Genomic DNA, 14,898 nt, shown 5'->3' with positions numbered 1-14,898 from the left:
ATATCGTGAGCGTACTTTGTGTCCTTTGGATGTTTTTGTGTCACTGTTTTGTATCTTTTTAAAAATGTTTATTATTTTGTAGATATTTTGTGTTTCTAGTAGTAGAGGTTTATTAGTTGTATTAGTTACTTGCATAATCTTCAGGCTTATTATCTGCAGCCAAGAGAAGTCTCTTTTGTTTGTGGGGAATGCAGGTGCATTCAGGAACGTGTTCTTAAGTACTAAGTGCAAAAAAACATCCTTTCTTTGTTCATTGTTGTGTTACATCGGTAACATTTTTATTCGTGTTAAGTGCACTTGTGCAGAATCAGACATTTCAGAGAAGAACCTCTTTAAATACAAAAAACACTCATCACACTGCTTCAGTATGACTAGACAGGGAATGATCAGGGAAAAGACAACACATAGGGATGTCATTTAGTTTCTATTAAAAGCTGCAAACAATAAGGTTGCAGCAGCACCAACGAGTCCTACAGTAGCCAGGCCAGCCAGTCCAGCACCTTCACTCTGCCTTGGCTGGATGATTTTGATGATCTCGATTCGATCGGGATCCCAGACACAATCCTCCTCCAAACCGCTTGGCACCATTCCACAATTTGGTGGCACCCACGCGGTGTCATACACCTCCCCATAACTGGAGTTATGCCAGGTTTTCTGACGTGGGTGGCCCTGACGATTGATGGCGATCACTTTCCCCACATCGACCACGACCTTTATGACGACCCTTTCAGACTCAGGGTGACCAATGGGATAGCGGCTGGCTTTATCCAGATCTCTGCTGAGGTAGACTCCAGGGCCGAGCATCCCATCCTTAGACCGACAAAAACCTCTGTTCTTGATGGATTGAGCAGCCTGCCTGGTGGTGCCGTGGTACATGACGTACCTTCTACCACTGACCGGCTGAGAGTGACCAAGTTTAATGACGCCATAAGGCAGACCACCATCATCCTCAGCCCACTGGTACGGCATGCTGGTGTCAGTATCACTGTAAGAAAGAGGAATCAGTTTTTATTAATACAGAGCCAAACTGATTTTTTTAACTATCACTGGAACTTGGATCTGCTCAGCGTGATGGTGTCAGTAACACTGAAAGAAATGTGATTAATTAAACCATTCTTATTCATACAGACAAGGATAAACTAAAGACACTTCCAAGTGCAGCAGTCGCCACCATAGAAAACACTATTTATGCTTATTAACCCATTCATTGCCAGCTACTAGATTAAAGGGGACATGTTCTGAAAAATCCACTCTTAGTGTTTTTGAACATTTATCTGGAAAGATAAAGATTATTACATTTAAAGAGACACACACACCAAAACGGAGCGTTCTGAGAGAGCTGGTTTATACAGGGTCACAAACCTCCTCTGGTGCTTGATTCATGTTATATTTTGACCAAAGCACAGCACAGATGTTTCATTTAGACCACAGGGGGACTGTTTGAAAAGGTGGAAAAGGGGGGATAATATGTCCTCTTTAACTATGTTCTGGAAAAATCCTATAAAAAAACACAAAACTTGGAGTGGAGACTGGGGAAAAAAAACGTGTGGTTACTTGAAACAATCTTAAAATGTTTGATTTTAATGAAACATTTTAAGATTTGGCATGTTTTTCATGGGCGCAACCCACATACTCAGCTCTGCTGCTCATCCCACAAATGAATGTTCCTTACAAATGTGGCACCATTTAAAAGGGAAATAAACAGGCTTCCCAACAGCATAAGATGTATTGCCAAGAAGCATTGTTACAACAACAAAATAATCTAACAAACACAAATGTCCTTACTTTTTGTGCGATGTTTATGTTAGAATAATGATGAAGATCAGAAAATCCAATCCACTACCTCTGGGGCGCCGGTTTCTAAATGGTTAAGGGCCCATGTACAAAGGTTGTACCTGATGCTCCTCCCTGTATGTCGTTCCCCACTCACTCTCTCACTCCCCTCTCCCCAAGTTACAACTCTATCCACTGTCCTATCTCACAAGAAAGTCATCAAAGCCTGTTGTTTCGGATTTATTTTTTGTGTGTGAAAAATGTGAACCCCTGCTGCCCCTTGTGACCGACATTTTAAAATCTTCATTTAAGAAAAACAGGCGCTTTAGCCTCTCGAACGACTTCAAAAACATGAAGCTGATTTAGTTCTCCTCTCAATTCCTGCTTTAAATGCTGTGAAGTAAATCATTAACCTCCACTCCCGCTTCACTTTTTATATTCATGATCATGTGGTTTTCATTCGGCAGCACTTTGAGAAATAGTTTTAAATGAAAAGAAAGTAACAAATAAAACCTCAGTTGTTGTTATCAAGGGGTTAATAGATTAAAAAAAGGTGTTGACATATCTGGAACAGCCCTCACTCTCCTCATATTTATCAAAAAGTCAATGTCATGTTCAGAATATTTTTCTGTAAACACTTCTCAGGAATAAGTGGATTTGGTTCACTTACCTCTCTGAGGGTTCTTCCACGACTTCTCTCTCTGACTTCCTTCAGCTGTGTTTAACGCTGTTGAGCTGTGAGGGGAGTTTTTAGAGGAAGGTATGCACACTTTCACTTTCTATATCCTGATTTGAACTGTTATTTTAGTTGGTTTATTAATAGCAGCTGTGATGTGAGTTGACTTTCCTGTAAATGGATCAGCGACCTCAGGAGGCTTTTTGAAAAATCCTGTTTTCTGCTTTTTAGTTCCTTTTGTGTTTCTTTTTTAATCATTCTGTTTCTCTGTCTGTTATTTTTATATTACTTTGTTCTGCCCTTGTTGATGTTTTGAGTTTCTTTCCGATGACTTTGTGATCGTTTTTAAAAAACATTTTTGTGACTTTGTAGATATATCGTGTGAGAGCTAAGGTGTTGATGTCACACCGCTCCGCTTTGAAGCAGACGCTCACGGTTGTGTTTGTAATGTTTCCTCTCTCTGTTTCTGATAACCTGCTGCACACAGGTCCGAACAATAAGGTCTCACACCTGCTTTTTGGCCTTGTCATTTGGCGCTATACAAATATTGATTTATTGATTGAGCGCTGCAGGAGCCTCATTTGTCAACAGAGCTGTCACTCATTATACTCCATTTTACAGAATCAAATAATAACTGAAAATGAAACTTCTCAGAAAACGAGGGAGGACTTGAACCCAAATCAGCATGATACAAACAAGCTAGCATGACAGAAACAGGGTTTGAGAAAACTTTTCTTTACCTGTATTTTCATTTTAAAGTTTGCCCCATGTCCCAATTGATAACACAAAGGAGGCCGAGCTTATGACCTATACTGCAGCTGGTCAGTAGATGGAGCTCTAAATCTGTTTGGCTTCACTTTGAGGGAGGTGTTGTCCAAAACGCTGGACGCATCCCACACCCCTGATCAGTGGGAACATTTCACCCCCCATCAGGAATGGGAATTTCCCCCTCAGAGTCTGAATCATACATTCCTATCTCCTTATCTGACAGTAGAGGCCCTGATCTCTTTTTCTGCAGCTGTGTTTTAGTTTTTTATTTTCTTCAGGCTTATTATCTGCAGCCAAGAGAAGTCTGCTTATTGTTGTGTTGCATCGGTAACATTTTTATTCGTGTTAAGTGCACTTGTGCAGAATCAGACATTTCAGAGAAGAACCTCTTTAAATACAAGAAAAACACTCCTCACACTGCTTCAGTATGACTAGACAGGGAATGATCAGGGAAAAGACAACACATAGGGATGTCATTTAGTTTCTACCTAAAGCTGCAAACAATAAGGTTGCAGCAGCACCAACGAGTCCTACAGTAGCCAGGCCAGCCAGTCCAGCACCTTCGATTGGGGTGTTGGATGTCTGGATTGGCTGGATGATTTTGATGATCTCGATTCGATCGGCAAAAAATCATAAAACTGCAGTTCCTCGACTGTCCACTGGAGGCTGACTGCAAAAGCCAAGGAGTCCCTGTTAAGTCCTGTATTAAAATGCTCATTTTTAGTGCATAAATAAAAACGTTTACAGCCTGGTACAAAAAAACTATTTGGTAACAATGGCTGATTTCTTTTTAGGTACACGCTGTATGTGCGATTTTATTTTATAACTCATCCATTTTGATTTTAGTAAGCCCAAGAGTTCATCATACATTTTTTCTGTTTCAGCTGTTTTCCAGGAAGCTTAAAGTCTTTATATGTGATTTTTCACACTTAAATATAATATAAATCAAGTATATCCTCTGAAAATAACTCTGTGAGTCATGAGGGACTTTCCAGGCGCTCATGTGCAGTGGCTGATTTAATACATAAAAGTTCAAACTATTTATCAGGAGAAAACAGCTTTAGTGGTGCTGACCTGCTGCTCATTGAGCAGAGCTGTTAGTCCATCAGAAAACATTTCTCAAAGCTCTGTGGCTTTTTCCACATGCTGCATGAAGACTCATCACTAAAGACATTAAAACATTTCATCCTGTTTGTAACTTGTAAATAAAGCATTGTCAAAAAGAGTGTCTCCAGATTGAGCTACTTTAAGCGACAGAAATGTCCCTCTCATTTCAAGTCTGAACTGCCTTTTCTTTTATCTTGTTTCCTGTGCAGGCGAGCTTTGAACACCTCACAGGAAGCAGGCGCACTTCAATATCCTGAGTAGAAGACCGCAGGCTGCATGCAGGCTTATGTCCTCAGTATTTGTGACGGTGATCTCCAACATCTTTTTAAGTATTGTGTCATTTTTTAACTGGACCTTGAGTCTGTAATAAGGTTCAGAAAAAAAGTCATATTGGCCTTCAAAGTGGAGATGTAAAAAAGCATTTAAAGTTCTCTTCTTATATCTAAAACCTGTTTATTAACTTACTAAACAGGTTTGGTAGGATGTGCGTTTTGTTTGTACGGATTTGAAGATGTTTTGAATCCAGACTTAGGGAGGGGAGCTTTTTTTTTTTTGCAAATGTATTTTTCATTATGTCAGCCAAAACATTTCCTCTTCCCCCATTTAGTTTAAGAGGAGCTTAAAGTACAAACACACGGAATACAAACATCAAAATAAAAGGGAAAATCTGATTTAATTTAACCAATTTATTTTCCAGGTTAAGATGACAAAGTAAAAAAAAAACAAATGTATAAAGCTTCATGTGAACAATGAAAATGAATTGGTAACAGCATGTACAGCTCACATGTAGCCGTGTGCACCGTATCCAGCAGAACGCTGCCTACGGCGTGGTTTGATGGAACTAATGATCTCGATTTGGTCGGGATCCCAGACACAATTCTCCTCCAAACCGCTTGACACCATTCCACATCTGGGTGGCACCCAGGCCGTGTCAAACACCTCGCCGTATCTTGAGTCGTGCCAGTTCTTCTGACGCGGGTGGCCCTGATAATTGATGGCGATCACTCTCCCCACATTGACCACGACCTTAATGACGACCCTGTCGTGCTCAGGATGTTTGATGGGGTAGCGGCTGGCTTTCTCCAGAGCTCTGCTGAGGTAGACACCGCGGCCGAGCATCCCGCCTGCAGACTGCTGAAAACCTGTGTTCATGATGGACCGAGCAGCCTGACTGGTGGTGCCGTGGTACATGACATATCGCCTACCACTGACCGGCTCAGAGAGACCCAGTCGATCGACCCCACGTGGCAGATCCCCGTCATCCTCAGCCCACTGGTACATGTTGTCAGTATCACTGTAGGTGAGGAAATAAACAACACAGAAAATATACTGTATGTAGCAGGAATTCAAAATCTTGACTGAAAAGGCTCAGTTTGAAATTATCTATGGTCATATGCATTTTTGAATTTTTAAGCGCAGTCATAAACAGATTTTTTTCTTTTAGTACAAGCACACAACATACTTCTGGCTGGTCTGCATATATCAAAGTGGACTAATGCAGTCATGTAAACGTTGGGCCAGGTTCTCATTTCAGATACCCAGCAGTGAATTAAAAGCTAACTTAGGGCGCGGTCACACTGGTCATCTGTACCGTACCGTACTCAAGCACGATTGGCCCCCCGCTGCGCCATTCCCACGCTGGCCGGCCCGGCCCGCGGTCACATTACACAGGAGTATCCGTACTTAAGCACAACTACCTCTAGTACATAACGTCTTCATACAACACATGCTTGCTGAATGTTATTATGAAGCATGCAAAGTTGACAAACAGGCGGACGAGAGAGAGAGAAAAAAAGGGACGCAGTCGAGTCCGCGGCCGCACATCGGAGAACAACACAGAGAGCATGACAGCTACGTCTTATATTTTGTCATGTTAGTCAGATACAGACATGAAACTCTGGATTTCTCCAGAATGAAGGCTGTCAGCGTTGTTTACCCGCGTGCTTGTGCTCGTGCATGAAGTGTACCGTGCTGAAGCACACCTCTCTGAAGTGTACCGTGCTGAAGCACACCTCTCTGAAGTGTACCGTGCCTGAGCACGATATGGAGCGGTCACACTGGTCAAACGAACTGGACTTTAGGGTTGAAGCGTGCTTGGGCACGGTAGGGACGGCCAGTGTGACCGCGCCCTTACAGCCTACATGCTCACTTAGTCAATGCTAACATCCTCAACATAACATTACCTTACATTTACTAATAAGCAACAAACACATCGGTGAGCTGCATGTGTGAACGTAAAGAGGTCAACTTTTTTTAACCTGACTTCATCAGGACTGTTTCCTGCCCGCCCCCTCGTTCAGTCGGGGTTAATATTACACAACCAGTGGGTGACCATCGTGACAGTTGTGCCGGTAATGAAGCTGCTTCAATTTGTTTTCTAGGATAGGATAGGATAAAACTTTATTGATCCCCAGAGGGGAAATTCGGGCGTTACAGCAGCACAGACAAGAAAGCTCAAAATACACTTTAAACAGAATAGATAAGATAAATAAAAATAAAAACAGGAGGTATATAAAAATACAAAATGAATGATGAAGTTAACTATGCAGGGAGTTGAGACAGTATTTACAGAGAATGAAAAGATAAAGTGACAAGTGTTGATTAAAGTGACTTGGTATGATAAATAGCAGCAAGTAATGTAAACATCAGAGAAGAGAGGCAGTGTTGTACCACAGTAATGCAGAGTGCAGTTATATAATATAATGTAGTATAATACAATATAATATAGTGTAGTATGAACAATATAGTGTAATATAATGAGATGTTATATAATATAGACTAATATAATAATATAATATATAAAATGTACAGTATATATATGTATAAATATATATAATACAGTATAGTAATACAATAATACAATGTTAGTAATGACAATAATGAAGCATTCTGCCAATAATTACACTACTTTCCACTCTTCCTGTTCATCGTACTGAAAATAAAGTGAGTGTTCTCTTCTTTTAGATTGTGGCCTGTAGAAATAGGATTTTATGTACGCAGCACCGCCTCCCTTCCTGATTCTTTATCATGAAAAGGAAACGCTTAGGGACGAGAAGTAACTGTCCGTAGATGGCAAAGACTTCCTAAAGAGTTTCATATTCATGCTATCCCATGTCAGTGTAAAACACTCTAAATTTCACCGTGCAGACGTCTACAAACTGTTCTGTTTTTCAGACTGCTTCCCCGTTTTCTAACTCTGGTATTACTAAACTTTATCTCCCTCTTAAGATTCTGAGACACACTGTTCTTGCTGCAGCTTCTCGCTGTATTAAAATCTATTAAAAAAACAAAAAAAAGACCCTTTTGTAAGACCAGACATCAGGATGCATCTGTTTTTTATTAGAGAGCTGACAGTTGAGTCAGACATCCAGAAAAAGCATGTTTAACTTTAGTCTTAAAAGAAAACTTTATATCTGATGTTTAACTAACGGTGTGTCCATGAACACGCCGAACAGATGTCATTTTTTCTGCTCAAACAGTAAAAGAAACTTAAGTGTGGGATCACGTACCTCTCGTCTCGCCTGCTCTCTCCAGTGGTGCACGCCGTGAGGTCACTTGCCTTTTATAGGGCACAAGGTTGTAGGAGGGAATAATCATACATTTTGAGTTCTGCTTTCACTTCCGTTTCACAGTTTGCACAGTTTTATAACTTTCGTTCATCGACAGGATGTATTTATTTAAAAGTTGGCATGCCACTCTGCCTGGAAGTTTCAGGAAAGTTCTGGGGCTTTTCCCTTGTATTTTACGTTTCAGTGGTTCACTGTGCGGGAATCAGAGACACCTGCAGACATGTTTCCTTCTGACTCCTATGACTTTCTCTCACTCAATCACTAAAGAGCTCTCAGATGACTAACATGAATTATCTTGGGGAAATGAATAGTTGGCCAAGAGGAAATGAGACAAAATGAATTTGTTTATTTTCCCAACGGCAGATCATCTATACCTTTTTAGAACACATATTTGTTTTTACACCTGGGTGCTTTCAAGAAATAAGAAATGTAATAACTGGAACATAACAACGCTCATGTGCAGTGGCTGATTTAATACATAAAAGTTCAAACTATTTATCAGGAGAAAACAGCTTTAGTGGTGCTGACCTGCTGCTCATTGAGCAGAGCAGTTAGTCCATCAGAAAACATTTCTCAAAGCTCTGTGGCTTTTACCACATGCTGCATGAAGACTCATCACTAAAGACATTATAACATTTCATCCTTTTTGTAACTTGTAAATAAATCATTGTCAATGCAAAACAAAAAGAGTGTCTCCTGATTGAGCTACTTTAAGCGACAGAAATGTCCCTCTCATTTCAAGTCTGAACTGCCTTTTCTTTTATCTTGTTTCCTGTGCAGGCGAGCTTTGAACACCTCACAGGAAGCAGGCGCACTTTAAAGAGGTCATATTCTGTCCTTTTTGGGGTTCATATATTTAATCTATGTACCTACTAAAGTATGTTCACAATAGCTAAAGTTATAAAAAAGTGTCTGTTTTCATGTTCTGTCGCTCCATGCACCGGCTCGCTTCTGACTCTCTCTCTTTAAGGCTCTGAAGTGCCCACGTTCAGAGTCCTCACGTGTGCCAAGTCTGATCTGATTGGTCGGCCTGTCGGCTCTGCCGTAATTGGTCAGTTGCTCAGCACGGTTCTCGGAAATGTCCCGCCCCTTTTACCACATTGGGAATGCAGCCACCGCTCCGTCCGAGGGGAGCATAAACATTAGCACCTTAGCACTACTGTGCTACCGCAGGCTACGGCATACTTAATCTTTTGTAAAAAATTTAAATAGATTGTTTTTTATTTGTCACCTCTTGCAGCTAAAATCAGTTATCACTCTGCTTTCAATAGAACAAAACAGAAAATCTGATTTTATGGAACCAATTTATTTTAAGGGTTACATTTGGAAGTGATACAAAATGCAATGTCTTGATTCATTATACAAATATATAAAAATACATTTGACCATTCAAATAAAATTGGTATCATCTCTTAGAGCTCACTTTGCTCTCATTTTCTTAATGACTTTGATTCGACTTGGATCCCAGACACAATCCTCCTCCAAACCACTTTTCACCATTCCACATCTGGGTGGCACCCAGGCGGTGTCATACACCTCGCAATATCTGGAGTCATGCCAGGTCTTCTGACGTGGGTGGCCTTGTTTATTGATGGCGATCACCTTGCCCACATTGACCTCAACCTTAAAGACGACCCTGTCATCCTCAGGATGATCGATGGGATAGCGGCTGGCTTTCTCCAGGTCTCTGCTGAGGTAGACTCCAGGCCCGAGCATCCCATCTGAAGAGCGTTGAAAACCATTGGCCTGGATCAATCGAGCAGCCTTACTGGTGGTGCCGTGGTACATGACGTACTTTCTGTCATTAACTGGTGCATTGTGCCCGAGTTGAGCGACCCCATGGGGCAGGTCAAAGTCATTTTCAGCCCACTGCATGATGATGTCTGGATTACTGTCACTGTAAGAAAGAGGATTGTCAATGTTAAAACTTTAGAGGGATGTGAAGAAACTTAATATCAAAGGAATTTAAATCATTCAGGAATCAAGATAGACTTTATTGTCCCTGGAGGGAAAATTTTTCTTGGACTTTGTCCTGCAGTTACAAGAGAATAACAAAATAAAATACATAAATATAGATCATACAGAACATAGAGCATACCATGTGACAGTTCCACTTTTAAATAACAAAAACTTCTTCTTGCAGCAGTGACATATTAGCATAGTGCACATCCTACATTACCTCTTATTTAGAATATTAATTAGAATTAGAATTATTTTACTGGATCCAAGGCATCACAGAATGCTTTCCGTTTTATACAGTATAAAATATTCTTTGATTGAAGACCTTTATTTAATTAGCAAAAATCCCCTAAAACTTGTAAAACTTACAACAATTTTTCTGTGATACTACACTGAAAATAATCAGTCTCTATTCTGTTGTTCATTGATATTCAGAGAGTTGTCCTAATGGATTGATTTGCAGTTTTCCAGCCCTGACCTGATTATAAAGTTATTCTCCATTATTGAAACTTTATGGCAACTTTTAAAGTTTTATAATGTTCTGAGTAATTCCTGGTGTGGCTGAAGCTTCACTCTGATGGACAAACAGTTAACGGGAAATCACTTATATATATATTTCCTTTGTAAAAAAAAAAAGACAAAGACTTTATAGTTAAAAAAAAGAAAAAGAAAAGTTTTTCTGATGTTTAACTAACAGTGTGTCCATGAACACGCCGAACAGATGTCATTTTTTCTGCTCAAACAGTAAAAGAAACTTAAGTGACGTACCTCTCGTCTCGCCTGCTCTCTCCAGTGGTGCACGCCGTGAGGTCACTTGCCTTTTATAGGGCACAAGGTTGTAGGAGGGAATAATCATACATTTTGAGTTCTGCTTTCACTTCCGTTTCACAGTTTGCACAGTTTTATAACTTTCGTTCATCGACAGGATGTATTTATTTAAAAGTTGGCATGCCACCCTGCCAGGAAGTTTCAGGAAAGTTCTGGGGCTTTTCCCTTGTGACGTCACGAGTATGATGTTTTCACACATGAAACAAAAAACACTTCCAAGCTGCATGTGACGATTTTTTTGACCCAGAAGTTTCCCTGCAGGCTCCTGTACTAAAATGTCCTCGTGAAGTGCGGCTAAGCTGGTGGTTCCCAAACTTCTGCCAGGGATGAAAATATATTTTCTAGATCCCCCTCTTCCACCTGTTACATACACTGAAAGATTTTTTCTCAGTCAACTGCACAGCTCCTACATTTCACCTTTTGTACATCGTGTTTTTTATTTTTTATATTTAAAATGTTTAAATTCTATTTTATATATTGTAATATCTTCTTATACTGTATTATTTAAGTTGTTGCTAGTTCTGCTTTATTTCCTTGTTAACTGTTTGGCACCAATACACCAAGTCAAATTCCTTGTATGTGTAAATGTACTTGCCAATAAACCCCGATTCTGATTCTGATCCCTCACCATACACATTATCATATATCAACAAACACTAAACACACATCGTCTTCCTCGTAGCATACTCCTACTTCAGATGCAGCTAGGGTTGCCACTGCCAATGAACCTAACAGGACTTCAGCAGATGATTACTACTAGCTAGGCCTATTTAATTTACAACTTAACTTAAAATAAAGTTATTAACTTAACATTAATTCATTAACAGAGTATTATTGAAGTGCTTTTGACACTGCTGTAACATAGAGAGGAGGATGACAGGTTTTTAATTAAATAAACAGTAAGAATTTAATAGTATTTTTATTCATTTCTTTATGTCGTTTTTGTTGTTTTCTTATGATGAATGATACTATTAATATGGTTTTTAACTATTTTCTTATTGTATTACTGTCGATATATTGATGTTGTATTGATGATATCTCGCCCAGGCCAAACTGTGAATACAGAATTGGCTAAAATAAATGTCATCTTTTTGTTTTATGTACTGAAAAATGTTCACACTATCCAAACTATACTGGAATAACCTATCTATAAACAAAAATTAAATTTCAGGTATGACACCCAACGGCAGATCATCTATACCTTTTTAGAACACAGATTTGCTTTTACACCTGGGTGCTTTCAAGAAATAAGAAATGTAATAACTGGAACATAACAACGCTCATGTGCAGTGGCTGATTTAATACATAAAAGATAAAATTATTTATCAGGAGAAAACAGCTTTAGTGGTGCTGACCTGCTGCTCATTGAGCAGAGCTGTTAGTCCATCAGAAAACATTTCTCAAAGCTGTGAGGCTTTTTCCACATGTTGTAAAGGTTCCAGTTGTGTTTACTGTAATGTGCTCTGACCCCTTTCAGAACATGAAGACTCATCACTAAAGACATTAAAACATTTCCTCTTCCTTTAAGAGGAGCTTAAAGTACAAACACACTGAATACAAACATCAAAATAAAAGAGAAAATCTGATTTAATTTAACCAATTTATTTTCCAGGTTAAGATGACAAAGTAAAAAAAAAAACAAATGTAGAAAGCTTCATGTGAACAATGAAAATGAATTGGTAACAGCATGTACAGCTCACATGTAGCCGTGTGCACCGTATCCAGCAGAAGGCTGCCTACGGCGTGGTTTGATGGAACTAATGATCTCGATTTGGTCGGGATCCCAGACACAATTCTCCTCCAAACCGCTTGACACCATTCCACATCTGGGTGGCACCCAGGCCGTGTCAAACACCTCGCCGTATCTTGAGTTGTGCCAGTTCTTCTGACGCGGGTGGCCCTGATAATTGATGGCGATCACTCTCCCCACATTGACCACGACCTTAATGACGACCCTGTCGTGCTCAGGATGTTCGATGGGGTAGCGGCTGGCTTTCTCCAGAGCTCTGCTGAGGTAGACACCGCGGCCGAGCATCCCGCCTGCAGACTGCTGAAAACCTGTGTTCATGATGGACCGAGCAGCCTGACTGGTGGTGCCGTGGTACATGACATATCGCCTACCACTGACCGGCTCAGAGAGACCCAGTCGATCGACCCCACATGGCAGATCCCCGTCATCCTCAGCCCACTGGTACATGTTGTCAGTATCACTGTAGGTGAGGAAATAAACAACACAGAAAATATACTGTATGTAGCAGGAATTCAAAATCTTGACTGAAAAGGCTCAGTTTGAAATTATCTATGGTCATATGCATTTTTGAATTTTTAAGCGCAGTCATAAACAGATTTTTTTCTTTTAGTACAAGCACACAACATACTTCTGGCTGGTCTGCATATATCAAAGTGGACTAATGCAGTCATGTAAACGTTGGGCCAGGTTCTCATTTCAGATACCCAGCAGTGAATTAAAAGCTAACTTAGGGCGCGGTCACACTGGCCATCTGTACCGTGCCGTACTCAAGCACGATTGGCCCCCCGCTGCGCCATTCCCACGCTGGCCGGCCCGGCCCGCGGTCACATTACACAGGAGTATCCGTACTTAAGCACAACTACCTCTAGTACATGCTAGTACGTGCTTGTGCTCGTGCATGAAGTGTACCGTGCCTGAGCACGATATGGAGCGGTCACACTGGCCAAATGAACTGGACTTTAGGGTTGAAGCGTGCTTGGGCACGGTAGGGACGGCCAGTGTGACCGCGCCCTTACAGCCTACATGCTCACTTAGTCAATGCTAACATCCTCAACATAACATTACCTTACATTTACTAATAAGCAACAAACACATCGGTGAGCTGCATGTGTGAACGTAAAGAGGTCAACTTTTTTTAACCTGACTTCATCAGGACTGTTTCCTGCCCGCCCCCTTGTTCAGTCGGGGTTAATATTACACAACCAGTGGGTGACCATCGTGACAGTTGTGCCGGTAATGAAGCTGCTTCAATTTGTTTTCTGCCAATAATTACACTACTTTCCACTCTTCCTGTTCATCGTACTGAAAATAAAGTGAGTGTTCTCTTCTTTTAGATTGTGGCCTGTAGAAATAGGATTTTATGTACGCAGCACCGTCTCCCTTCCTGATTCTTTATCATGAAAAGGAAACGCTTAGGGACGAGAAGTAACTGTCCGTAGATGGCAAAGACTTCCTAAAGAGTTTCATATTCATGCTATCCCATGTCAGTGTAAAACACTCTAAATTTCACCGTGCAGACGTCTACAAACTGTTCTGTTTTTCAGACTGCTTCCCCGTTTTCTAACTCTGGTCTTATTAAACTTTATCTCCCTCTTAAGATTCTGAGACACACTGTTCTTGCTGCAGCTTCTCGCTGTATTAAAATCTATTAAAAAAACTAAAAAAAATACCCTTTTGTAAGACCAGACATCAGGATGCATCTGTTTTTTATTAGAGAGCTGACAGTTGAGTCAGACATCCAGAAAAAGCATGTTTAACTTTAGTCTTAAAAGCAAACTTTATATCTGATGTTTAACTAACGGTGTGTCCATGAACACGCCGAACAGATGTCATTTTTTCTGCTCAAACAGTAAAAGAAACTTAAGTGTGGGATCACGTACCTCTCGTCTTGGCTGCTCTCTCCAGTGGTGCACGCCGTGAGGTCACTTTTGCAGTTTTATAACTTTCGTTCATCGACAGGATGTATTTATGTTTTTCTGGTCACTGGGTAACAGAGACTTCCCCTCTTCTGTTGTTCTATGTTCTTAATTCATGTGTTTATGGAAAGCTTTGCGGCCTCTTGTGTTTAACATGTACAGTAATTTAAAGTGTTCTTATTTGCTTTTTATGTGTTTCAAGCACCCTGTTTTGACCTCTGCTATTTTAATCCTCTGTGCAGCACTGATGTAGTATGTAAATAAATTCATTGGATTTGATTAAAAATAGTGCAATTACTTCCACTTCTTGTTTTTTGCCACTGAAAGGCTCAGAGTTCCTTCTCTTAAACTCATCTCTAAATGTTTAAATCATCAGGCTCCTCAGGTGCTTGGTGACCTCGTGTCTCCAGGCTCTGTAACATGTGGAAGCTGTAATGTGTCATTTCATTAATATTCACTCGCAGCCTTTTGTGCTCAGGGGATCAACGTGTGGAATGATTTACCTGCAGGGATCCAGACTGGAGTCATTTTAAAAAATGTTTAGACTTAGAC

At 40.4% G+C, this 14,898-nt stretch overlaps 1 protein-coding gene across 1 annotated transcript; it reads right to left on the bottom strand.

The window, feature by feature from the left end:
- Positions 1–253: 253 nt before the first annotated feature.
- LOC132954467 (uncharacterized) lies at positions 254–14,383 on the bottom strand. The gene is made up of 6 exons (XM_061027020.1): positions 14,311–14,383; positions 12,380–12,890; positions 10,621–10,670; positions 9,689–9,790; positions 5,109–5,618; positions 254–985 (listed from the first exon to the last, which is right to left on the bottom strand). Exons 2-6 carry the CDS (start codon positions 12,875–12,877, stop codon positions 418–420), a joined length of 1,728 nt encoding a protein of 575 aa, XP_060883003.1. The 5' UTR covers positions 12,878–12,890; positions 14,311–14,383; the 3' UTR covers positions 254–417.
- Positions 14,384–14,898: the final 515 nt, after the last annotated feature.

Source organism: Labrus mixtus, chromosome 20, assembly GCF_963584025.1.
Source record: "Labrus mixtus chromosome 20, fLabMix1.1, whole genome shotgun sequence".
Lineage (NCBI taxonomy): Eukaryota > Metazoa > Chordata > Actinopteri > Labriformes > Labridae > Labrus > Labrus mixtus.
The sequence above is the reverse complement of the archived record's forward strand: the minus strand, read 5'-3'. Positions and strand labels throughout refer to the sequence as shown.

Excerpts from the sequence above, each read along its gene's own strand:
- LOC132954467 (XM_061027020.1), bottom strand. The coding sequence starts at position 12,877 with ATGTACCAGTGGGCTGAGGATGACGGGGATCTGCCATGTGGGGTCGAT. Across the intron at positions 10,671-12,379 it reads ACGGTGCACACGGCTACATG|GCAAGTGACCTCACGGCGTG; the intron begins TGAGCTGTACAT and ends GCCCTATAAAAG. Across the intron at positions 5,619-9,688 it reads GCACCAGTTAATGACAGAAA|TGATACTGACAACATGTACC; the intron begins GTACGTCATGTA and ends CCTCACCTACAG.